Source organism: Larus michahellis, chromosome 3 (genome assembly GCF_964199755.1).
Source record: "Larus michahellis chromosome 3, bLarMic1.1, whole genome shotgun sequence".
Classification (NCBI taxonomy): domain Eukaryota; kingdom Metazoa; phylum Chordata; class Aves; order Charadriiformes; family Laridae; genus Larus; species Larus michahellis.
In genome coordinates, this window is record NC_133898.1 from 105,986,809 (window position 1) to 106,011,522 (window position 24,714).

At 39.0% G+C, this 24,714-nt stretch overlaps 1 protein-coding gene across 2 annotated transcripts in view; it reads right to left on the reverse strand.

Annotated features, from left to right (window-relative positions):
- The window catches only part of AGPAT5 (1-acylglycerol-3-phosphate O-acyltransferase 5), a 60,599-nt gene that overhangs the window by 21,963 nt on the left and 13,922 nt on the right, over positions 1-24,714 (reverse strand). For both annotated transcript variants that reach the window (XM_074581644.1, XM_074581645.1), the window contains exons 2-5: positions 20,058-20,127; positions 19,728-19,843; positions 13,945-14,034; positions 6,071-6,161 (exon numbers count right to left, since the gene is read on the reverse strand). In XM_074581644.1, the coding sequence (XP_074437745.1) occupies positions 6,071-6,161; positions 13,945-14,034; positions 19,728-19,843; positions 20,058-20,127 (367 nt within the window). The remainder of the gene's footprint in view (positions 1-6,070; positions 6,162-13,944; positions 14,035-19,727; positions 19,844-20,057; positions 20,128-24,714) is intronic.

The window sequence follows — 24,714 nt, forward strand, 5'->3', positions numbered from 1 at the left end:
AAGTCATGTGCTCACTGAAAAGTGGATGTCAGAATTAGTTTGAGGGTTTTTCCCCCCTATAAAACCATGTTAACTGGACAGTAATATAAAAACTGAAAGAAGGGTGAAAAACAATTAATTGATTTCAATACCAATTAGATTTTTCTTTCTTTATGTTTCCTTTTTTGTGTGTATTTGTGTGCAGGAGTGGTATTAGACGGAGAGCTTTGCAGTTAACCTGGGGGTCCCCAGTACTCACCCAACACTGAGTTCCCACCAGCCTTCTGGAATGCTCCCAGTGATTGAAGCCTTACTTATGGAAACCAGAGTCCAGAGTTAGACTTATAAAATGACATATGGTGGCAGAGCTCATCCACTGGTATGCTGGTAGTCCATCGACTTACATAAACAGGACTCAGCTGGTGACAGCATTTAAAAACTGCACGCTCTTGTAAAAAGTGCCTTCTGTTACCATGAACTAAAGTATATGAAATGCAAATAACCCCCTCAAGAAGAGTACGACTATCCCACAGCAAAGCACGGGAGACATCACACTTTGGTACGCTTTCTTCCGTGATGGTTTTCTCCAGGAATACGAGGTACTTCTTGCTTTCCTCAACTTAATTTCCTGAGGATGACTTTCACCAACAGAAATCCTTTCTTCATCCTAATGGTACGTCTCTCAAACACTTCTCAATGTATCCTCCCCACTCTTTTTAAAAATTACATTCTCCTTTCCACAGCTCACTGTGCACACTTACATCAAGCTTGCTTACATGAAAGTGTGTGGAAAATATATCACCAAAAGCTATTTTTGAGAGACGGTTCCAAATAACATTTCTGGATATTAAATACTTCAGATTGCTTTAAAATAAAAATCTAAAGTCAATGCCAAGATCTAGAAGGGAAACATTTTCGATTAACTCAGTTGAAATACCTCTTTTTCACATGATCTGTAAAAGCAATTTTGAGATAAGCATATCCTGCACGCACAAACATCTTAGTAGAAAGCATGATACTAGTCAAGATAAACTTAGCATTAAAAAACATTTATGTTTGCCACTTTTCTGCATAAAACCAAGGGAGATAATAAGTGAATACCTGAAATGTTTGCTTGATTAAATGACCTTTGTTAAAAATCAAACATTAACACAAAATTCCATAAATGGCTTTCACCAGGGAAGATTGTTTTGTCTTCATTCAGCAACAGCAAGCCAAGTTAAATTTAACAAGCTTCTTATCCCTTTCTCTTCGACTTTTCAGAGTTAGTAACATTAGGAGTAGGAGGGCTTTGGATTACTCCTATTTATTTTCAAATCTTTAGAATGCTATTTCTTAACATTTGGATAAAATTAATATTCCACTAAGCCTAAGAAATTTGTGGTTGTTTAGAACATTACAGAGGTCTAGCTCCTAGAAAATTCTCAGATATCTATACACATATATTTTGGTAACATATAAGTGGAACAAATTTTATACCAGAAGCTGGTACAAAAAATAATAATCATGCATTTTGTGGGTTTTATATTCCTTTATAGAAATTTTGTTCTACAGTCCAGTACCATTAAAAAGGCCCAGCCTTAGAAGATTTACAGTTTGAAATAAAAATTACCACTTCTAACATTATGACAAGATTAGAGTTAAATCCGTATGAAAATATGAGTGCCACCTACACATTATAATTCCCTGGATTCAGCAACTAAGCCCACTGACTAGTGTGGAAGAACCGCTGCACTTTTAGGATGACTAAGGTCATAGATCAGAGCCTAAAAGGCATCACCAATATATAAGTCAACTGAAAGACTGCATCAGCTTTTGAAGATGGGAATCACATTAGCCAACTACTCCCTTACAATGGAAAACTAAAGCCGACTCTAAACTAAGATTACTGACTACATACTTAAATAGTGGAAGTTGGACGGCAAAAGCTCAGAGGACAAGGGGCAAAGCACATACCTTCACATTCTTAGGTTTTTTTAGAGAGAGACTAGAGGGAGGGAGAAATATCTCCCTCTATCATCTGATTATGTGAATCTTACAAGATGTCCAATTAGAAACACGTTAGTCACCAACCATACTGAAACCTGGAGAAAAAGAGCGCCCTTCCTGGTAGCAATTGCTGGAATCACCTCATGCAGCCACCTACTTCCCATAAGGAGAGGACAACAAATAACATCTGGTTCAAATCCAGCCACATGGCACGTATTCGCATCAGCTTGGAAGTGGGGGGTTTTCATTTCCTCCAATAGAAACGTGAAAACCCGACAGAGGACATCATCTGATATTCTGGTAGCATTGCTTACGTGGTTTGCAGTGGCTGTGAATCCCCAGCAAATATTGCTATTTTGGACAACAAAGATAAATGCATGGTTAATTTTCTCAACTCCACAGAATTTAACTTGTTCCATGAATAACTCCTGCATTAATCCTATGATATAAAACCAAACAACTTAGTTTTAGAGAGGTAAATTTTGCTTTTGTTTTTAAACTTTGGGAAGCACGTTTTTCCTTCCCCGGTGCAATCAAACAAATGTATTTTGGTTTTGAAATGCTGCCTGTTCTATCTTGGGTAAAAATCTGACCTGATTGGAATTTTCTGTCACTTGTAAAATGTGTAGAATGAGGAACCTGCAGTTTCTGAAGGTACTAGCATTACCCTTAGATGGTAGCACTCTCAGTTTATCACCATAAAACCAGTACTCCTGGAAGGACACACCTTTCTGTATCTCACTGAATACAGCTACGGTGGACAGAACTTACAGCAGAGTTCAAATTAATTAGAATAGAGTTTTGCTGTGTCAAATCCATCAGTGCTGAAGGCCAATATGCATGTCTCAGTCTCCAACACGAAAACCAGGAATATTAATGCCCAAATGTTATCTTTTTTACCTCTAGATGGTTTTGGCATTCTTCAGTTTTAATAAAAAAACCCAAAACCCTGGCAGTACATTCAACTTCAACTTGACAAGGTAGCTAATGACAAATTTGCAAGATCAGTTCATGGGTTTCATTTTTTACTCTACAATATCCTTTATTTCTTTCTAAAAATAGTAAAAAAAATACACGGCGCTACTCCTTCCCTAGAAGTTTCTCTGTACTTTTTAGCCTTCAGTCTCAACTCATTCATATCCAGCTCTACCCAGATCTATTGGATCTACCTTGTACGTTTGATTTTCCTGTGTTTCAGAGAAAGAAAATCCATCTGCTCTTGCTAGGAGTCAAGGTTTTGTGTAGAACCCAAGTCCTATGGCAGAACAAGCCGCAATATGAATTATTATCATTATTTTAAAAAGTTGCCTCTCTTTCAAGGGTGGCCTCAATCACCTTTAAATTCTTTTGCTGTTTGATATCCTTCCATCCCATTCACAGACAAATAAGATTTATTTATATATTCGTATCAACAAGGAACGACATAATAGTTGAAATCAGCACTGTGAAAGTATGTCTTTGGGTGTCAACCTAAGGCGTTATTTTTTTTGTCCCCAAAATTTCTTTTTGCTGAACTGGTCCTAGGACAGATTGTAAAGAGGCAGTAACTGTGTCCAAAACTGGTGTTTACTTTAAAAGAACATCATGATATGAGATGCAGCTCATCAGCTGGTCACACTAAGACGAGGTAATTAAGTTCAGCCCAATAATTCTACTTAAACCAAGGAACCTTCTGCAGAAGAGAATCCATCCCATGGAGAGTAAAAGTAAACACAAACCCCACAAACCCTTTTCTTACTTCCTCTCTGCAAAACTACTAAAACATATACACACACATATCTCAAAAACTGTATTTCAGACAGCATGATAAACATGAGTTATGCTCCTGCCCTAGGAATAGCTTTGTTATCTTTGGGTACAATATACTGGTCCTAACATAAATTTGACATTTAATTCTTATTAATTAAACCACTTTTGCCAATATTACACTTGCACTATATTCTCAACATATAAATTGAGCAAAAACGTACGGAAAAATCATTATAAAGCTTACATTTTAAGGTATAAAACACAGAAAAAAATTCCCCCGCATGTCTGTAAAGCCAACACTGAAGCACTGTGCTCTGTAACAAATATAGTAAGACAACAAGACCAACTTATCAGACTTCTCTATATCCCCACAAGGAACGAAATACAAATTTTAAACTAGAAGTTACGGGATGTCCTCATTCCTCTGACTGCCGGCACTACTGGGCATTACTAACTTTCCTAAAACCATAGGAAATAAGAAGCTCCGAGGATCTTTTAGACAAGCATGCAATTGTGTGTTTTTAGTTCAGCTCAGCAGTGTCACATAGCAGCCCTCACACGCCTACAAACAGCGTGGCCAGCTCTCAATCTACACGCCACCGACTAGTCAGGGCCCCCAGTGCTGCAGCCCCAGCACGCGGCCAGCAGCCAGCATCGTGGTGGCACCGGGGCTGCTGGGTGGAAGCCGCATGCCGGGGCCAGCACTGCTGCACAGCGGCATGGTGGGACCCCGGGGAGTCATCGTCATCTCCCACCAGCGGCCATGCAGAGTTCCCTGTCCTTGCAGCTCCCTGATGTACCGGTATGTGCCTTGTGGCTCTTAGCCACCACAACAGTTTGGTACGCAGCTTTCTGTGTCAGCCATCCCTGCTTCTCAGCATGCTTGTACAAGGGATGCTCTAATTCAATTGAGTATTAATCCTTGCATGAACTTGCAGGGGAGCAATGTCTACAGACTACTTCCCATTCTCTTCATATAAACATTGAGGAGAGACCACCAATAAAAGAATTTAGCAATGGGGAAAAGCAGATCAAGAGGATCCTGCACTAGAATAGGAGATGCTTCCTGATAATAACTATTTGTCTTGAGGATTTTTAAAAGGAGTAACTCTTACAAAATAAAAGCAGATCAATATTGATGAGAAAAGCACTAGAAGAAACAAAAAGGTGCTCTGAAAGCACAAGAGCAGTGTTTTACTGTTTTGCAGACTGTAGAGATATAATTAAGAGGTTTATTAAAATAATAATAATGACAACAAGAGCCCTTTCTTTTCCCTGAGAAAGGAGGAGAGAAAAAACCAAAACCATCGAACCGCCCCCTCTGAACTCTCAAAGAACTGCCAACCTAAATGAAACATTTGACTTTCATTTCTGACAGGAAACTAAAGCGATGAATAAATACATTATGACTTAAGCTCTCCTGCTCATACACGCAAACAAATTCCATTCTTCCCAAGGAGCAGAAGAAAAGCATATATCCTTTTGGACAGGAGCTAACAATACTTAATAGCTTGATGATATCAACAGTCTGATTCACAGACTTGTGAATTCATTTCAGTGTGTCACAGAAATGAATTTACCAGGCCTATTTGTTATTCTTTGTTTACCTTCAGAGCGAATTATTTCACTTTTGGTCAACAGGAAAAAACAAAACCAGGAAACACATTCACTGAACTGTTGGACTTCAAAGTCTACGTGTATTGTGCACATGATGTGAGAAAAATGAAAAAGCTTGGGACCCTTAGATTTTTTGCAAGCCTTTCCAATGACGGAGTAATTCCATCTGTGGTGATAGAGACAATGCCAACAATCAAAGTGACTACATACTGAAGTTCAGCCAAGGAAAGGTGAGACTGGAAAGTGAGAGAGGAACAAAACCAAAAAGCCACGGTAGTACCAACAGTAATTAAAAATGATGTGATGAAAGACTTTTTCTTTTAAGGCACAACAGTCTATGCAAAATATTCTTTGTATTGAGTAACAACTGTAATTGGAGTTATGTCAACTTAAATGGAACAGTGCCCTGATCCAATGTAGGTAATTCTTATGTCCCTGAAGGAGCAAGAGAAGAATTGTCCATAAATACACAGATACAGATAGAAACTAAAGAGAACCTTCTTAAGAATCAATACTCTTGCACAATGCGAAGTACATGAAATGTCTGTATATAAGCTACTCTCATCTTACTCCGTGGTAAGAAAAACACTGGCTTATGCTATTCTACCCCTTAAGTATCAATCAGGCAGGCTTAATGGTCCAGTTAAGGTGAGATCATCTTCATGTTATACAATAATTTTATATAACTTATGTTAACACCGTAACAAAAGAATGATTCAAAACTCTTTCTGCTTACCTTCCTTTTCAGCAAATGATTGACTATCTGCAATGACTTTTGGTATTTCTGGATTGTAACGAGTCCCCTCTGGAAAAATCACTAAATACATCTGTGGGATTAAAAAGAAACAAAACAGACAAGTTCTTATAATGAATGTTAAGCTGAGTCCTTTCACAGACATTATCATCACTTCACAGGTCCATATTGCATTTAGTCCCCGCCACTGATTACTGTAAGGATCCAAAGAAAATCAGAATACTTGAGCTAAAATTTCTTAGCTCTAAGAAACTTACTGTTTGGGGTTCAAAACAATTTTCTTTGAATGTACACCATAGAAAGTTGCCCAGGTGATTTAGGAAGGGAGATAGCAAGCGTCAACAGAAGTGAGCAAGTCAGGAGCGGCTGATATCAACAACAGTATCTGTTTTGTTAAGCGGGATAAGAGATTTTGAGAAGACAGTCAAATAATTAAAGGCCCCCAAGTAATATTCAACTCATAGCTTCTGCCCCTTGACATGTCACAGATGACCTAAATTATAAATTTTTTGCTTTAATACTGATCTTGCATATAATCTTTCCTTATACTGAAATCTACATTTAATTCCATTTGTAATCAGAAATACTATTAATTGAAAATATGGTAGATTAACTATCTTATGTGCCTTTATGCATCTCATTGTATTAGATATTAAATATATTATGAACTTAAAACTGATAGTTTAGCATAATTTGAACTTTAAAATCACATTCCTTCAAGCATGCATGTCTGCAAAGTTACATTTCCCAAATAAACCCATTTGCTTGCCTACTCAGCAACAACCATCTACAAGTTCTCAAATCGTTACACAGGTAAAGGGTGCCTAAGTAGCTGCAGATCTGAATGTAAAATTATGTACCCAAACAGGGGTAGTCAAATTTGGTTAATTTTCCATTTGCTTTTGAAACAGGACAGACATTTCCACCTCTCTCCCTTTTTTGTGTGTGTGCCCTCCATAGAATCTCCTACATACAAAGCTGATGTAAAACATTACTTAAGAAGTGAAAATTTCATACTGGGGGCTCATCTGCAGAAGGAAAGGCTACTGCCACAAATGGCAACTAGCCTGGACTTGAATGTAAAATGACACATTGACAGTAAAATCATGCCTATTGTGCCTAGACTAACCAGTTTGTTATCTTTGCAGAAATGAGTCTCAAGAAATATTTGAAAGAAGAGAGACAGTGGATTTACACAACAGTGAAAGGAGGTCTATCAGGGAGTACCGGAAGACACTGACAAGTGGGAGCACACATCATGAAAAGATGCTAAGTAAAATAAAAGCTAAGAGAGATACAGGAATATAGCTGTGCTTCTGGCCCACAGAACATCACTGTGCTGGTATGTGCACTTAGCAGCTAGAGAAAAGGCTGAATGCAGAGTGACAGGACCCAGCAAGCGAACTCTGCAGAATCACCCCACAGCGAGGAAGGTTGAAAGATGCGCTAAAATGCAGAGGAGGGAAGAAATCTAAGAACTGTGCCAACCAGCGAAGCCAGCAGGAGATCAAGAGAACTGAGTACACAGCCTAGAATCTGGCAGGGGAAAATGGAAAAAAAAATAAAATTAAGAATGGCAAAACCAGTGTTAGTAGAGTGGAGTAAAGAGAGCTAGAGGAAAGGCTTGCCATGGCATGTTTGGGGAGGAGGAGAACTGGCAGACTGCAGAGGCAGGTTAAGTCCAAGAATGTGCAAGGACAGGCAGAAACCCAAGATGTGTACAGATTTGGTGGGGAAAGAACAAAAGAAAATGGGTTTAAGAGGCAAGGTGCTTACTTTTTTCTAACATGACAGTAGCATAAGCACAAGGACGAGTACAGGAACCCTTAGACCCAGCTGCAGTCCGCACCTTCCCATCACACATACATTTCATCTATGAAGTACACTGTTGAGATATTTAAGTGGCTAAGTAAAAGTTTTTAGAGTTAAATGGAAAGGGCATAATATTCAAATCCAGATGCATTTTTTTCATAAATGTGCTTTTATTCAAACCACTTAATTTGCATCCTTAAAATGGTACTCAAAGATGAGGTTACTTCTCCTCATTAAGGAATGAATGCTCAGCTCCAAAGGGTAATATAGGGGCTGTAACAGGTAATAACTGACAGAGCAAAGAAAGTGAAGCGCACAGGATAGGAAAATCACCCTTGGTACAGAGATCAGCATTTAAAAGCATGCAACAACACAACTGTTCTTCAAAGCAGATAATCAGCCACTAAAAGCTGATTGCACAACAGAGAAGAGTACCTACTTACTCCAGTCCTAGTGTGTAATACAAAGCAGAGGTTGAAATCATATTTTAATTATTCTCGTAAACCTCTGAAACACAAGCAGCTAAACAGGTTTGTTGACCAGAACGTGAATATCTCTGAACTGAAAGCATACCAACAAGACAGAGAAGTGACCTTTGCTTTAAATTCAGCGTATATAAACCTAATACATAGTTCATTAGGTCTACTTTACCTGAGTGAAATTCATGAATGTAAACAGATGTCCTACTTATACTGACCTACAGTCCCGCACAAGACAAAGATATTCTGCCCATGCAATTCAGCCTACCAAACCTACTTGTATGACTGGCTTTTCTCTTCTCCCACCATGGGCAGCAGAAGCTAAATCCTTAAGCGCTATTTCCAAAGATTATAAGAAGTACAAATCTCTAAGATTTTAATAACTAAATAAGCTCCCCTGAACTTGGATTAACAACTGTTGAGCTGTAGGAGCATTTTAAACTGCCTAGGAACACTAGCTGCAGCTAAGGCAATTTTTTTTATACGTAATTTTTCATTTAGGGCAATTAGCTACATAAAAGTTACGCACTTTATCGCAGCGACTGTAAAATACAGTGCTTACGTTTAAATTGACATAGAAAATTTTGCATTACCACAGCCCCTGATTCATTGATACACCGATTTTAACGCAAGCAGAGTAGGTCCCTGTGTTCAGTTACGTGGCACTTCCATCCCTGTTTCTTTGTAATGGGTGGGTGTCAATACAGTTGCCATCTCTCATCAATTTGAAAGCTTCAAGTTGTGGATCGGGATTCATTTAGTAGAACTCTACTGATTCTTGTTGGACCCAGAAAACCAGAAAAGAGGCAGGGGTTACCCGCAGAGCCTCCAGTGTAACATCAGTGGACTTATCACAATCCACGAATGAAATGAATGGATGATGATAACTGTTTTCACCTGAAGAGCAACTCATTTCCCCAGTGTTGTCAAGGTCTCCCAGGCAAAAAGAAATATCAATGGCACTGAGAGGGATGATGCTCACAGATGGGGAAGAAGGGCAGCCAAGGAAGACCTTGAGATCAATTGGAATGGCACAAAAGGAGCTGGTATGGGTGGAGCAGGGGAAAGGGGCACAAAGCAACACACGAGCCCCTGGAGTACAGAACAATGTCAGTCCAGACACCATACCCATACAGCAAGAAGAGGCGATAAAAAGAAAACCTGGCTGAAGACAGGGCTTTGGAGACTGTCCTGGAGGGAGTAGCTGCCACCATAGAAGAACATAGGGCGTCAAAAAGTGGTAACTTCTGACTAAAGATATCTTGCATTTACTGTGCTGTTCCCGAGTGGGTGACAAGGGGTGACAATTAAATATTTTTATTTACAAAGTTCAAAATTATATTAAACAATGCATTTGCTTAGTTTTAATGTTATTATTCTTATTGCATCCTAACAACTAGACAGATTCATATCTGAATCCATTTAAACCACTACCTTGAAGATATCCTTCTGGTGAATTGGATGAGAAACGTGAACACTCAGATCAATAACTGAAAAAGATATGGTATGAAAAAGCGTATCTGGTATAATTGAACAAAATACAAAAGGTGATATGAGGAAAGCAGGCAAGGACCTCCAGGATTTACAAAGAAGTTGTCAGGGATTTGCAAATTAGTAACTATATGACAAAATAATTACATTAAGCCTTATAGCAGTTGTATTAATGTACCTGTCCCCTCCAGGGTTTTACTGTTTGATTGGCACTGCTTCACATGACAAAGATTTATTCTGTGACTGAATGAATGACAAAACCAAAACACATAGTAACCAGATAAATATTGGCTGTAATAATAATATTGGCACATCTCAGAATGCAGATTTCCTACTCTCGATGCATGATAAAAAGAAATATTACATTTTCGGTTATCAAACTGAATAGTTTGCTGTTTGGAAGAGTTAACTTTCTTTATAAAACAAGCAGATTGAGTGTTGTGTGGATACGTTGTTACATTGAGAAATGTGTTTATCTTGTTATGGCTTACATTAAAATAACATTAACACAAAAGTGTCCTTCAAACTATGTGACAGTCTCTGCTCTCACAAGACATAAGATTGCCATTTGTTAACAATCAGCCAGGTTTTATGTAATTTTAAACAAAATCACATCGTTTCAACTGAGTTTTGCCAACAAAAGCCCCAACAACGAACCATGTGAGCGTATAGTTTGAGAAGCAAAATAATTTCCAGGGAGAAATAAGAAAATTCATTAGTTCAAGATCTCCGCTCAAAAAATACAGGTGCATTTCAGTCTAGCATCAGAGTTTTGCACGTGTCTAAGATTTCTGTGCTGCACCTGGGAAGAGGGTGGACCAACTGCAAACAGCAGGACAGAACAAGGGTCTGTTGAAGGCTGGCAGGTGGGCAGAAGTTGTTAAGTCGTAAGAAGCTGTAAGACAAGGCGAGCAAGAAGCATCATGCAGTCCACTGTGCCTACACAAAATCAAGCATACCAGATCACTAATCCAGTTCTACTGCGAACGTAGGGGCCAAGAGGCAGGCTTATTTTTCCTGTCTGCGTTCCACCTCCGATTTACTTTTCATTAAAAAGAAAAAAAACCAACAACCAACCACATGACATGAGGCAGTAAAATAACTACAGGCCTTGCTACGCTGGTGAGAACAGAAGACCTGCCTTCCTACACGTCTTCAGTTTCTTAATAGGAACAGGGATGTCTCCAGACAGAATGAACAATTAATCACTTTGATTCTTTTGTTTAAACTGTATGTGGAGAGAAACTGTAAATAACAAAGTGACCCTTAACACGGATTCCCGTCCATCTCCTCTCTATTGGCATATCATTCTTTCCTGAGCAGCTGAAAGGCAAGCTTGTCTCTAAAACTACATGAAAGAAAGAACTCCACCATGTCCATGCAGAATGACCAAGCAACAACAGCTGCTCACTAAACTGAGGAAAAGCTCACCCTGAGCTGTAGCATCCAGTGCATAAATTTTAATAAAAATTCCAGACCAGTAAATTGATTATTTTCACATGAACCTGATGAGTTCAGGGCGTACTTGCTTTACTGATTAAAAGGTCTTCATTTTAAAAGCAGTATGGTTGCTTGTGCAACAGTAAGTTGCAGAACTGCAAAGTTTCTTCATAAATAATGCAGTAAAGACACAGGTTATCACGTTCTTCTCCCAGTAGTAATTGTAGGTTAAAAGGCATTTACAGCATCCACATTTAAATTCTCAGATAAAGTGGATGATAGAAACTTTAGTCTTCCCTCAAATGACAACTCAGTGGTCTGTGTCTTTTACCGCAGCAGACGCAAACATTTGTCTCAGTAAATAAGCTTTTGACAGCTTCAGTTTTGTAAAACTTAACTGTCATTCCCTACGTGGTTCAGTCTCATGGACTGAAAGAGATTTAAAACAGAATGCGTTTCTGCAGCAGTTTACGCTGATTTCTCTTCTATACTGCTAACCTAGATAATATGACCAAAATGGCAACTGCTGGGTAACCATGTCCAGGGTCTGCGCCCATTTCCAACACCACCGAACTTCCATATAGCCATATTAACACCAAAAAACAAACGTACCCAAGTGGTCCCAAATTCATTTGGCGTTAGCTTAGGTAGGTTAGATATAGGTTTTCAATCCACACACAGCTGCGGAGGGAGAAGAAAGGTGATTCCAGAAAAAAAGCCTTCTGGATTTCTGTCATTTATTTATCACGCACAGACATCCACCATGGAAAGCAGAACCCACAGCGGATGTAGCTTTAAAGAAAAGCTTTATGCTTAAACCTCCCCTTACGTGCCGGTTGGGCTAAAACCACGCACTAGCCTGTTCAGTCAATTTATAGCACTGGAGCAACACTGATCATCATCTGCAGGTTTCCAAAGAGATGCAGACTTAGATGAGTTTCTAGGTATACCTTCTTAAGATTGTATTTAAAAAAAAAAAAAAATCCACATTTTTATAAAGCACACTAATTTAATGCAGAGTTCAAATCAAGACTCTTACCACAATCAAAACCTTATTGTTACAACAAAACCCTGCATTTCTGAGTTTTTAGGGGGTGCAGAGGGAAGCCAGAAAGCCAGAATCAACCAGAAGCTGCCTCTTTGGCTAGCAAGAAATCCATGGGCCTATACAGGAAAACACTCTGCTAGGATATTTTATCCAGACTAACTAAAGCAAAGTTAACCAGCACTCTGCAGGGGGAGCAATTGCTTAGGGGGATGACTACAAAAACGTTTCATGCATCCTGCAATTTGTCTTTGCTTATTCCATTACACTGCAAGTTTTACAGAAAGTAGAACCTCTGCCACTGACATACAGAAAATAACTTGATGAAATTCAGCAACATTCTAGGACCCTCCCTGGTAACGTGGGTACAAGTTACCACTATTGAATATGTCCATCTTCTCCATGTGGACATCATTAGATTAGACACTGGACAGGAAAAGTTTAGTTGTCGTAATGCATTTCTGGCCTTCGTAACTTATACCCTAAAAACTGGAAATAGATCCACTTTCTTATCTTAACTAAAAACAAAAAAAAACCCTGTTCATGCTAAATCTTAGTTCAAGACAAAATGAGTCTGAGCAGTCTTAAATAGTGACGCTTTACTCATTTAAGTCTCTCAGTAAGCTTAAGGCCAGTTTACTTTTTCAACACAGACACGAGCACAAACATAAACACACTAACCCCCAAAAATAAAAAATAAGACAACTATTATGAAGGTCAAAACAACCTATGCATTCCTTTTACCCAAGCCTCAGATCATAAAAAGGTTTGCCACTTAGTATTTGGAGCGGCAAGTCCTAATCACATCATTTTAAACAAAAAGAAAGCGTAACTGTTCTATATCAAGGCTTGCTGAGTTGGCTTCCTTAAGTCTAGCCAAAAAGGCAGGAAACATTTTAATGCACAGCAAGTAATGGAAGTGTAGCACAGTGATTCTAACCACTGAGCCACAAACCATACAGGGAGTCATGAGAAAAGTCACTTGGCACTAACAATCATTCTTCAAATAGAAAATTATCAAGAGTTTGGGGGTTTTTTTGTTTTGTTTTTTTTCTCCTTCAGGCGTAGCAGACAAAGTTACTCAGTTCTAAGATGTCACTGCCATTAAAAATGATTGATCATTAGGATGACTAATTAAGATTTGGTAAGAATCATTCTTGACTTTCAGAAGATCAAACAACGGGTATTCTACAAAAATACCAGTCTCTGACTGTAGTCTTACTGCAGTAGTCAAAATGTTGTCTTTTGAAACACGGGGAACACTGACAGTGATTTCTCAAGGAAGGTGCTACAGATCATGTTCTACGATTTAGTCCAGACACTCCCTGCCCTCTACAGACAGAATCACAAAATTCGTATCATTCATAAAGGACTAGTCAAATTTTTCTAAGTTTAATCAGAGGTATTACTCTAATTACAGAAAGTAACTGTAAAACTACAGAAAGAAAATAAAATTCCATGATTACCATCTTGTAGTTTGTAGATATCAGGCATGGCTCATTTCTCCAATAAGCCTTTGCCATTAAAAAATTCAAAGAAAGGAAAAGCAGGGTGGGGGAGTGGGGGGGGTAAGGAAAGTATCATCTTACCGGAGTCTCAGCTTTCATCTGGGCCCGCAACTTCTCTCTCATTTCTTTTTCATTGAATTTGGCACTTCTTTTTACATAGACTCCTCCATGCTAACAGAAGGAAAAAAAAAGTATTAAATATTTAAGTAGTTTAATGTAGAATAGTTGACAGAAGAACAAACAAGACGACAGTGACAAGTCACTTTTATGACTCACGTTGCAAATTGCCCAGAAGATGTTTTCTCTTAGGATGAAAGCACCTGAAATTAATTTTACATTTGCATGTACTTAAGTTCACAAAATCTGTTTAAATAAAGATCAGATCTAAAATAAATAAATAAAAAAAAAATTCCTAAGACACCTGAAGTGTCTTGTTAAAGGTGTTAAATATTTAACTGCAAGATGGCATTGGACCCAGCCCCGGGATCTATCTATTCCTGACAACATTAACAAGCAGCTTAACTTATGTATCAAGGGAAAAATCACACAACTGAAGTTACTCACATACAAGTACTTATAGGTCAATGTTTTCAATTTTATCTGCCTGCTCTTAAATAGTAACTAATGCAAATACCGGAATTACAAGTATTTCACTTATATATACACAATTTATGAATAGCACAAAAGTAACTAGGCTAAGTCTTGAAAACTTCCGTGTAATTTATTAGCAAATTAAACTTTTAATAAAGAAGTTATATACCGAAATAATAATTGAATAAGTAAGACAAAATCTTTAGAAGGCAAAGGAATTTATAAAAGTATTTCTACTGAAAATCATTATAAAAAGTTAGACCATTTCCTGGAAAATTTTCATTTTATAAACCTGTTCCACACACTTTATCACAAAAACTTCAGTAAAACTACTATGTCAAAGTACACACATAGAAAGAGGGTTATAAAGAAATAAAATTTGCTTCATCATTTCCCTCTTCCATCACTTTGTTTTATCTACAGCATAGCTACAAGTGGATGCAAACAAACATGCACCAAAATGGACTACTGAGCCAATGAATTATGAAAAAAAATTTTAAAACAATAGCTTCCAAATAACAGAATTAAATTTTTGAGGTACATAGTTTTCATGGGTTTTCTAACTGATTCCCTAACTTGGTAATACTCTTTTCTGCCCACCCCAACTGTTGGCATTAGGATTTGTCAGATAATTTCTGTCTATTTACAATTTTACACACTCTTAACTAAAAGGTGACAGCAAGATTAAAACTACTAAGAGCTGAACCCGATTCAAATGTCTTATCTCAGGAAAAGAGACAGTACATTGTAGGAACAGGGGTGGTGGTGTGTGTGTGGGGAGCTATTATTTTATTTGCATGGTATGGACAGGAGTAAGGTTTGAGGGGTTAGGAGGAGGCAGGCAGTAGAGGTGGTTATGCAAAGTGCTTTTGGCCTTTGCTTTTCATGATGTGGAGAGGTGGCCGTGCAGCTGCTTAGCTAGTGGTACTTGACGTGACTTTTAACTTGTTCTCCAAAAGCTGCAGCGAAAAGGAACAGAAAGTCAATGGTGCATTAACTCCATATTAAATATTCTGTCTTAACATTACTGTCTGTGGTTCCCTTGCCAGGAGAAGGAGCCAGCTGCAGCATTCAGCTGTGCTGCTGTGGCCGGCAGGGGACCAAAACCAAGAACAGAATCCACCGAGTCCACCGAGCTCGGCCCTTAGCAGGCTGGAACATCGTATCAGCACCATCCCACAAGCAGTTTACCACTCCTGGATAGATAATGGCATGAACAGAAAAACGTTCTGTCAGCTGTGCAGCAGAGAGCCACACATTATCTACGCACACCACATGTAAGACCGTTTTTAAGATCTGCCACCATTAAAGGGAAGCAGAAGTCTTATTCTGTACAGTGACACTCACCACAACAACTGCTTTCAGGAAGGGTGTCAAACTCAGTTTGGTATGAGAAACAACACATCTACTATACAAGACTTCTGTGTAATTGGTAACTCATCGTTCTGTGTGAGCTCAGCTAGATCAAGCTTTGATAAATGAGGGACGGCTGGAATCAAAGTCTTCACTTATTTATCAAATTACTAACCAGCTGCAGTAAACTGGGAAAATACTGAACCACCTTTTCCCTGTTTAATTTGTGAACTTGGACAAATCAAATTACTGATGTACAGTTTGCTTAGGGACAACACAACACCAAAGACAGGCTTGGTGTCCCCACCTCAGACTTTTTAATGCTCAGAAATAGATTTGCACTTCTCAAGTAAATACGAGTATATGGTCACTTAACGTAAGAACAGACAAACTACATATTGCAAGACCACCATGCGCTGCATACAGCCCATCTACATAAATATGTCAGCTCCCCTATGGCATGGGGTTACGAATCAAAAGAGAGGCAAGATGCCATACTAGCTAAATATTTGTCTAAAATTCAGTAACAACCAAAAGGGTGCACAAGCTGATGCTGAATAACAGAAAAGACAAAGACATACTTCCTATGTTAAAAAGTCAAGCAAACTCTGGGATATCAAAAATATTTATCAAAATTACATCCCAGCCCCACCAGGTGGTATAAGATGAATAGGAGCTAGCTGCATTTTGGTGGTGAAAGATAGGGCCAAACAAAAATTTCAGATCCACCCAAAAATAATAAAGCCAGTTTTATGAAAAGAAAGAGCTCTACCTAATAAATCAAACCTGGAACATAATAGGTTAATTTAAGTGGTTCTTTTCTTTTCTTGCTATTAGATAGCTGCCTCCACAGAAGAATGCTAGTTATGCAATTGTATATAGCTCAAATTCCCCAATTTGTATTGCATTTCCTTTTCAGTAAGAGATCAAATATATGAACGCATTTCAAAACAGATTTCTGGAAGTACTGTTTTTAAGGTTATAATTTTTTTCCGCTGTACTTTAAAAGCCCCTCTCTCAGTCAACAATGGATTATGTTTACAAATATACTTCCTTTGTGCCTGAATTTCGCTCTCCTGGACATCCAGACCACGTTTATTTCCAAACAGGATGTTTACCTGAGGTAGGGAATATGAATTCCGTGCGCATGGCGTAATTACGTGGCTCTGGAAACTTTTAGTGGAGTGTAAGTGACATCACTGACAGAACATCAACAGGAAGGGCAGGAAGTGTTTTATGTTTTTGCACTGTTTGGTGTGATAAAAACAATAAAAATACCTATTAGCTTGCACTGCAGTCCTGCTGCATCCCGTCTTGGTCATTTAAACACAGACGCATCACCACTGTTAGTAAGCTGCTTTTCATTTGTGTTACTGAATTAAAAATATATATATATTTTATACATATATATATATGTATATATCAAATCATACCCCACTAAATCTTGTAGTACTTTTATGTTTTGAGGAATCCGAAGCTGAACAGATTTTATTTAATATCGATGTTTTGATTAAAAATGTAGGCTACATTCAGATTAATTTCCACAGGAACCTTCTTTTAACAGTCAATATAGCAGTCAGGAAACTGAGTGCTGGATATCCCAGATAGCAATAGTAATTTTCCAAAATCTGGAAAAAAAAAATTTCTGGACACCTAATGATAGCAGATGGAATATACATCCTGTCTGTATTTTAATTAAAGCAGACTTAAATCACCACCAATGTAATGACTACAGGCAAGAACAAAGAGCAAAATATTTCCATGCAACAGAATGGTCACTTTAGTGCAAGAAAAATGTAGAGAACCAGAGTCATTAGTGGGGACAAGAATTAGACAACAGAGAAGTCTGTTTTCACCCAGTTGATACCCTCAGTGAAGTATGAAAGGGTGTGACAGACCATACTTATTTAGGGGACTAGGACAGCAAACCCCCCAATGAAAAGAAATTGCAAACAGTTTTCTTATCTTCTCTGCAGCATATTCTTCTTTAAACATAGAGATTTTAGAAGCAAGGATGGCCCATGGAAACCACCCATGCTCCAGCCTGGATTTATAGCCTACTTGCTGTGTAAGGCACTCATCCAGAAAACAACAAATATTTTCAACCATCAAGCTGAAACCATCAAACCTGGATCTCCCAATATCTTGGGGGACACTCTCACCTTTTATGCACCGAACAGATGCTACCTGTGCTCTAAGATAAAATGGTGTGACAGTTCACAGCCTACAGATGGGCATCTTATGTGACATGATCCAAGACTCCAAAACTCTGTTCAAATTAGGTACCTACAAGGCTACATCTGATTGATGAGAAAGGCCACTGTTTAAGGTGCTTCCTATTCTTCAGCATGCTAATTAGGCAGCTCATGGATCTGTACCTCCCCTCGCCCAACGCTCTCTAAACCCAATCCAACTGACATTAGCTTCTTGGAGGCAAAGTTTCACAGTCAACTGCCACACAAGGTCTATCCTGCCTCCTCCCCTCTTCCCACCCATGGCCATAATACTCAAAACTTTCCCCCCTTTGCTGGTTCTAGCAGTCAACTGATCTGACTTGACTTACAGATGCAAGAGTACAAGCTGTGAGGAACATGCCGCCAAGGATGAGGGAGAGTAAAGCCTTATTTGCACACACATCTGTAGTTGCCTACTCTTCGTATATTCTTTTACAAACTAATATATAGTCCAAATCATACCCAGTGTAATATTTCTCTCAGTATCTCCCATGCTCTTGGACAGGGCTGACAGTCAATTCAATCTAATTATCTGATTCTACTAGAAGTATTTTTCTAAGTGTTTTTCCTTTCCTTTACCTGGGGTAGGGAGGGGTGAGGGGGGGAAGGAGGCACGGGCAGAAAGCAGATTAATGTTCAGGGAACAGGTAAAGATCAAAGATAGAAGCCAAAGGAGAAAAATCTTATCAAACAGGCGCTTTGGAACAGTTACCCAAAACGTAATTCATTTCTATTCTAACAACTGAGCACCCATCTAAATCCTGAGATAAATACTGTGAAGCCATTTTTTAACACCTAGCAAAATGTACGAATACTTCCAAAAACATCCACCTCAACATTTTATTTCATGTGTATATAGAAACAGTGCTGCTTTCAGAAAAACCAAGGAACAGACATGACAGATTCAGAGAGGATTTTAGGGAGGTGAACGCCATCTACGCTGTTTGATCAAAGATCCCATCCACTCAGTATGTGGCTGTGCAGTGAACATGGACCACTCTTTCTTCAGTAATTGTACAATTTTGAGTCACATCAGGTTGAGCTCTCAAACTAAAAGGAAGAAAAGCAGCATAATGTAGGAAGAGGGAAAAGTAAAATGTAGTAACAGGAATACTGTTAGACTCAGGTTTACAGTGGTTTTGCTTAACTGAAGCCCAAAGCAAAACCACCAACACTTTCACGGAGGCTGGGATCTGCTTTTCCTCCACACTATAGCAAAGCCCAATTTTCCTCTTTTATACTGTGCTAAAATCAAACAATTGAAAAATAAGTAAGTACACCACAGCAATATCAATTTACTTCCAATTTGTAGCATGATAAAAAAACCCCTATACATAGAAAAAAAAAAAGTCTGTCTATACCTACTGCTAAGTGGGTTTTTGGATTGTAAAAAGAACGAAGTTCTAGAATATTCTGAAATGCTTCTAACACACTCTACAGTTTTAATTCTAGTAATAAACACCGTTCATAAAAAGTGTTCCTTTAGAAAAGTAAACTGATTCTTTAATAACTGTCTCTCAGCTAAGACACACACCTAACTACAGTGAGTAAAACTAGCTATTTTCATGTTCAAATAAACAAATGCCATCTCAGAACTACATCTTCCTAGCACATACGATAAATGGAAGGAAAGTACATCTTACATATTTGATCCACCAACAGCAAGGGAAAAGGGAATGGGCTTACCTGTGAAAAATACCACCCGTACAGTGGAAGCCATTTTAACCCATCTTTCAAGACATACCGGACGTGCCCGAGAGCATTCTGCCTAATTGCCAGCATGTCTGCAATAATCCAATCAACTGCAAAGACAAAAGCCCAACATGTTTAGTTAAACTAGTTTTTAATTGCCACTGGCAAAACAAAAAGCACATGTTCTACATATAAATATCATTAAAGGTTTCTGAACTTGAAGTTCCTGCTCATTAGGGCAAACCTGGAAAGACACACAGTAAACAGATAAGCAGATATTTTAAATCTATGAAAGTGCTAAGACAAATAACAAAAGATACAAACCTGTACACTGATGATTTGATAAATATATTACATTTTCTTTATTTTTTGGCAAATCCCCGTAGATTACTACCTAAAAAAAGAAATGTAGTATTACATTAGTATTTATTTTCATTGCATTAGGCAGCGATGAGATCCACTGCAGTAATTAGCTATTTAGTAGAAAAACTGCCAGCAAGTTAGCACCATTAAAAGAAAAACACCCCATCACCACATCAGTACTCATCATGCATACAATTGACTTATCAACAAAGCAGTGAATATTAATTAATGATGGCTTAAAGAAACCTATTCTGTTCCTATGCCTCTGCCCTAGAACTGGATCCATGGAAGCTGACCTACACCCACAAGACCCCTACATTAATATAATTAAAGGTAAAGAAGAACCATAGACATGTACAAAACCACCATTTAACGGTATACATCCAATGAGTAAGACATGCTTCAGGCGGATGCTTGTTATCATTCAATCTAAAATGGTAAATTTTCCTGGATTAGAGCAAGAACAAAATCTCAAGCATTTGCCATGATTTCAACCATCAAGAACTTGCAAAAAGGCATGAGGTTGAGAGGTGTCTTTAAATTGGTCTTCAGTTTCCAGCTAGCAGGGTTTGTTAGGTTTTTCTTCCTCTGTTACGTTAAAGACATCCTTTAACCTTGTGGTTTCCCCCCTGAAAGGTAATTGCCTAGTAGTGAAATAACCTTCTGAGATCATGACTACAAAGCCAGATGCTGAAACAGTAATCCAAGTCAGCTTTTAAAATGGATTAATTCAGTTACTTTTATTTCAAATATAAAATGAGAAACGAATGAAACCATTTCAATTCTGAATTGAAGAATCCACGCAGCTGTTTAATTATCTTTAATAAATACTTTCATTATCTAATGAAGCTTACTTTTTCCAACCAGTACACTGTAGGTAGCATTCCCCCCTTCCTCTGCCGATACTAATGGCTGTACTCCTTGTTTCTAGAAGTTAGCTGTATTAAACATACACTCTTACTCCAAGTGACTCCATTCACCAAAACCCAAAGCCCTATTTGGAAGGTTTACTCACTTACTATCACCACTTCCCTAGTCTGGACCATCTGGGAATTTTATCAGGAAGATCTAACTAAGATCTAACTGTTCAGTGGACAAGGAACAGGGTGGATGGTTGCATCCAAACGGTGGGGGTCAATGGCTCTATGTCCAGATGGAGAAGGGTCACAAGTGGTGTCCCTCAGGGAGCCATCCTGGGGGACTGGTGCTGTTCAACATCTTCATCAGTGATATAGACAGTGGGATCAAGTGCACCCTCAGCAAGTTTGCTGATGACACGAAGCTGTGTGGTGCGGCTTACAGGCCAGAGGGATGGGATGTCATCCAGAGGGACCTGGATGAGCTAGACACGAGCAAACCTTATGAACTTCAACAAGGCCAAGTGCAAGGCCCTACAGTCGGGTTGAAACAATCCTCATTATCAACACAGGCTGGGGGATGACGTGATAGAGAGCAGCCCTGCGGAAAAGGACTTGGGGATACTGGTGGATGAAAAGCTGGACATGAACCAACAATGTGCACTCGCAGCCCAGAAGGCCAATCGCATCCTGGGCTGCATCAAAAGAAGCGAGGCCAGCAGATCCAGAGAGGGGATTCTGCCCCTCTACTCTGCTCTCGTGAGACCCCACCTGGAGTACTGTGTCCACCTCTGGGGCCCTCAGCACAAGAAGGACATGGACCTGTTGGCGCGGGTCCAGAGGAGGGCCATAAAGACGATCCGAGGGCTGGAGCACCTCTCCTATGAAGACAGGCTGGGAGAGTTGGGGTTGTTCAGCCTGGAGAAGAGAAAGCTCCAGGGACACCTTATAGCAGCCTTCCAGTACCTGAAGGGGGCCTACAAGAAAGCTGGGGAGGGGCTGTTTGCAAGGGCATGTAGAGATAGGACGAGGGGCAATGGTTTTAAACTAGAGCAGGGTAGGTTTAGATTAGACATTAGGGAGAAGCTCTTTACAATGAGGGTGGTGAGACACTGGAACAGGTTGCCCAGAGAGGTGGTGGAGGCCCCATCCATGGAGACATTCAAGGCCAGGCTTGATGAGGCTCTGAGCAACCTGATCTAGTTGAAGATGCTCCTGCTTACTGCAGGGGGGCTGGACTAGATGACCTTTAAAGGTCCCTTCCAACCCAACACATTCTATGATTCTATGAATATTCGGATCTTGATTAATATCATTTAGTATGTCTAGTTACATATTGATCCTTACAGAAGGTGTCTAAGAGCACCTCTGGAAAATCTGCCCACCTCTCAGTTAACCTGTGATACCAGATGGGTAACACCTTGCATTGTAATGCTAAGCAAAAACCCCATATAAAGCTGTATGTTTTACACTCATGCTGCTCCTTCTGCTTCGAAAAATGCAACTGCACTGTTGATTATATTTTACTTTCAAGGCAGGAAACCAAATATTGGCAAACTGAGATATTCAGTAAATACGTGAACAAGAGATCATCCAGCATACACTAAAGAGAACATTACTTGAATTAATTTTTTTTCCAAAAAAACGCAGGCACAATACATTTTAACTGAACATTAGTTGTAACAAGTCTGTTGACAAGTATATTCTGAACCACATCCAAGAAATTCAAACAAGATTTTGAAAAGCTGTAGGAGTAATCTTCTATTAAAGCTCCAGGAAAATTTGTAACCTGACACTCTAGGTACCACATACCACTTAGTGCATGGTGGCAGTCAGAGGGTCTGATCTTACAGTTCAGGTGCAAAAATTCCACTGAAATAAAAAATTATCTTCCTACTCTCACTTCTGGACTTAAAGCTTCGTTTTTCAAGTGTACATTTTTCCAGCAGTGTTATGCACTAGGTCCACTGTTTTCTTTAATTTCCAGTTAAGACTCCACTATGCAGTTTCCGGCAAAGACTGTTTTCACGGAAGGGAAAAGGCCCAATAGAACAAATCACTAAACCAGAAGGTCCTGAATGCTATCTGTGCTTTTTTAAAATGTAAGAAAATAAGAACAAGAGGAAAATAAAATCTGCTCTCGACGCTCTAAGAGCTGCCCCACACAAGAAACAGGATTTGAAATATATAATTTATAACTTCAACTTGTAAAAATTTCCACTTTAATGTACAAAGCCAAAATCTCAGTGTAATCAGACCCACAATTCAAAGCATTCACTTGTGACTATTGCATGAGTAAAAGCAAATATAAAGGATCATTCCCTTAAAAAACATGTATGACTGTGACTGCCAAATATAACAGTTAATCTGTATTATTTTTTATTTCAAATAAGATTGGATCTAGTTCACTTTTTAATCCCAGAGGAACACCCGCTCATTGTTACTGTAAGCAATTTCTATGTACAACATTAACTCTTACCATAACAGTTGCAAGTGTTTACATGTAATGGACCAAAATTTTTTACTGATGATAAAATACATAGCCATACTGTTGTACAGAACTAATAAAAATAATTAAAAAAAAAAAATCTATCTTTTTCTATTTATAATTAGCTCTCAATAAACATAAAAAAATGGGATATTTTATTTCAAAGCAAAGGAAAGAGAGAGAAAATCTGGAAACACTATTTTGTTTGCTCAGATGGCTCAGCCTAAGAGGATGCAACAGCTTTAACTGCAGCATCGTTCACTTCAGCACTGCCCATTTCAGTAATCTCGAGAAAAGGCTTATACAGTTCACGAAAGGCCAGCAAACAGCTATTCACGTATGAGACATTCACACTTAGGAAATGAGAGCTACGAACTTACGATACAACTGTTATTACAGCCAGGTAAGAATGGCAACTTCCAACCTGCATTCTCTAGAGGCTTCTTCAAAGTTCACAGGAGACACCTACTCTGTGGGCAGCCACACAGCTTTTCTTCTGAGAACAAAGGATTTTTGCTTTATTGTTGTGTCTCTGGAAATTTTCACAGACCTTACGCAACAGAGGGCTAACAGTTAAGGACTTTGAATCCTGCAGAAAAATTGCCGTTTTCCCTTTGAGATGATGTCTGAAGAATTCACCTGAAGAGTACCCCCCAGGGCAAGCCTTTAATTTCTGTCAATCTGATGCTTTTAGGTGAACTAGAGCACCTAATGTATATTATAGCTGCAGAAGGAAATGACACAGTACTCTTCATAGTCTCCAGAAAACCTCTGACTCCCTGCTGTTTCTTGTAGCTAACTTTGCAGAATTCCCTGCTGCAGAGAATGTGCAGTCTCTGCCTCCTTCTCAGTCTGCTGGTGCAGAAGAGATCTAGGGACCACACTGAAGGCAAGCACTTGAATGATTTACCAGGGTCATCAATGCAGAAAAAAAATGTCCACAGTGCTAGGTTGTGTGCATGCCCCTTTTGAAACAACCTGAAGAGATCTGAGTAGCTAAGAGACTCCTAGTCCTCCTCAGAAGCACAGTGCTGTTCCTGGGGTCTGCAGAGCACCAGAGGGACAGTCATCCCCTCTGCAGGGGACTCACTAGCCACCACCAGGGAAGCGGTGCAGGAGGGTTGGAAAAAGATGCTCTTTAAGGTCCCTTCCAACTCAAACTATTCTATGATTCTAGGACATGCCTGGAAGGCAACTTTCAGTTTCAGAAGCTAACATACCTAGTGTTTCAGGTATTTTATGCACAGCTCTTCAAATGTCACAGCACACATAT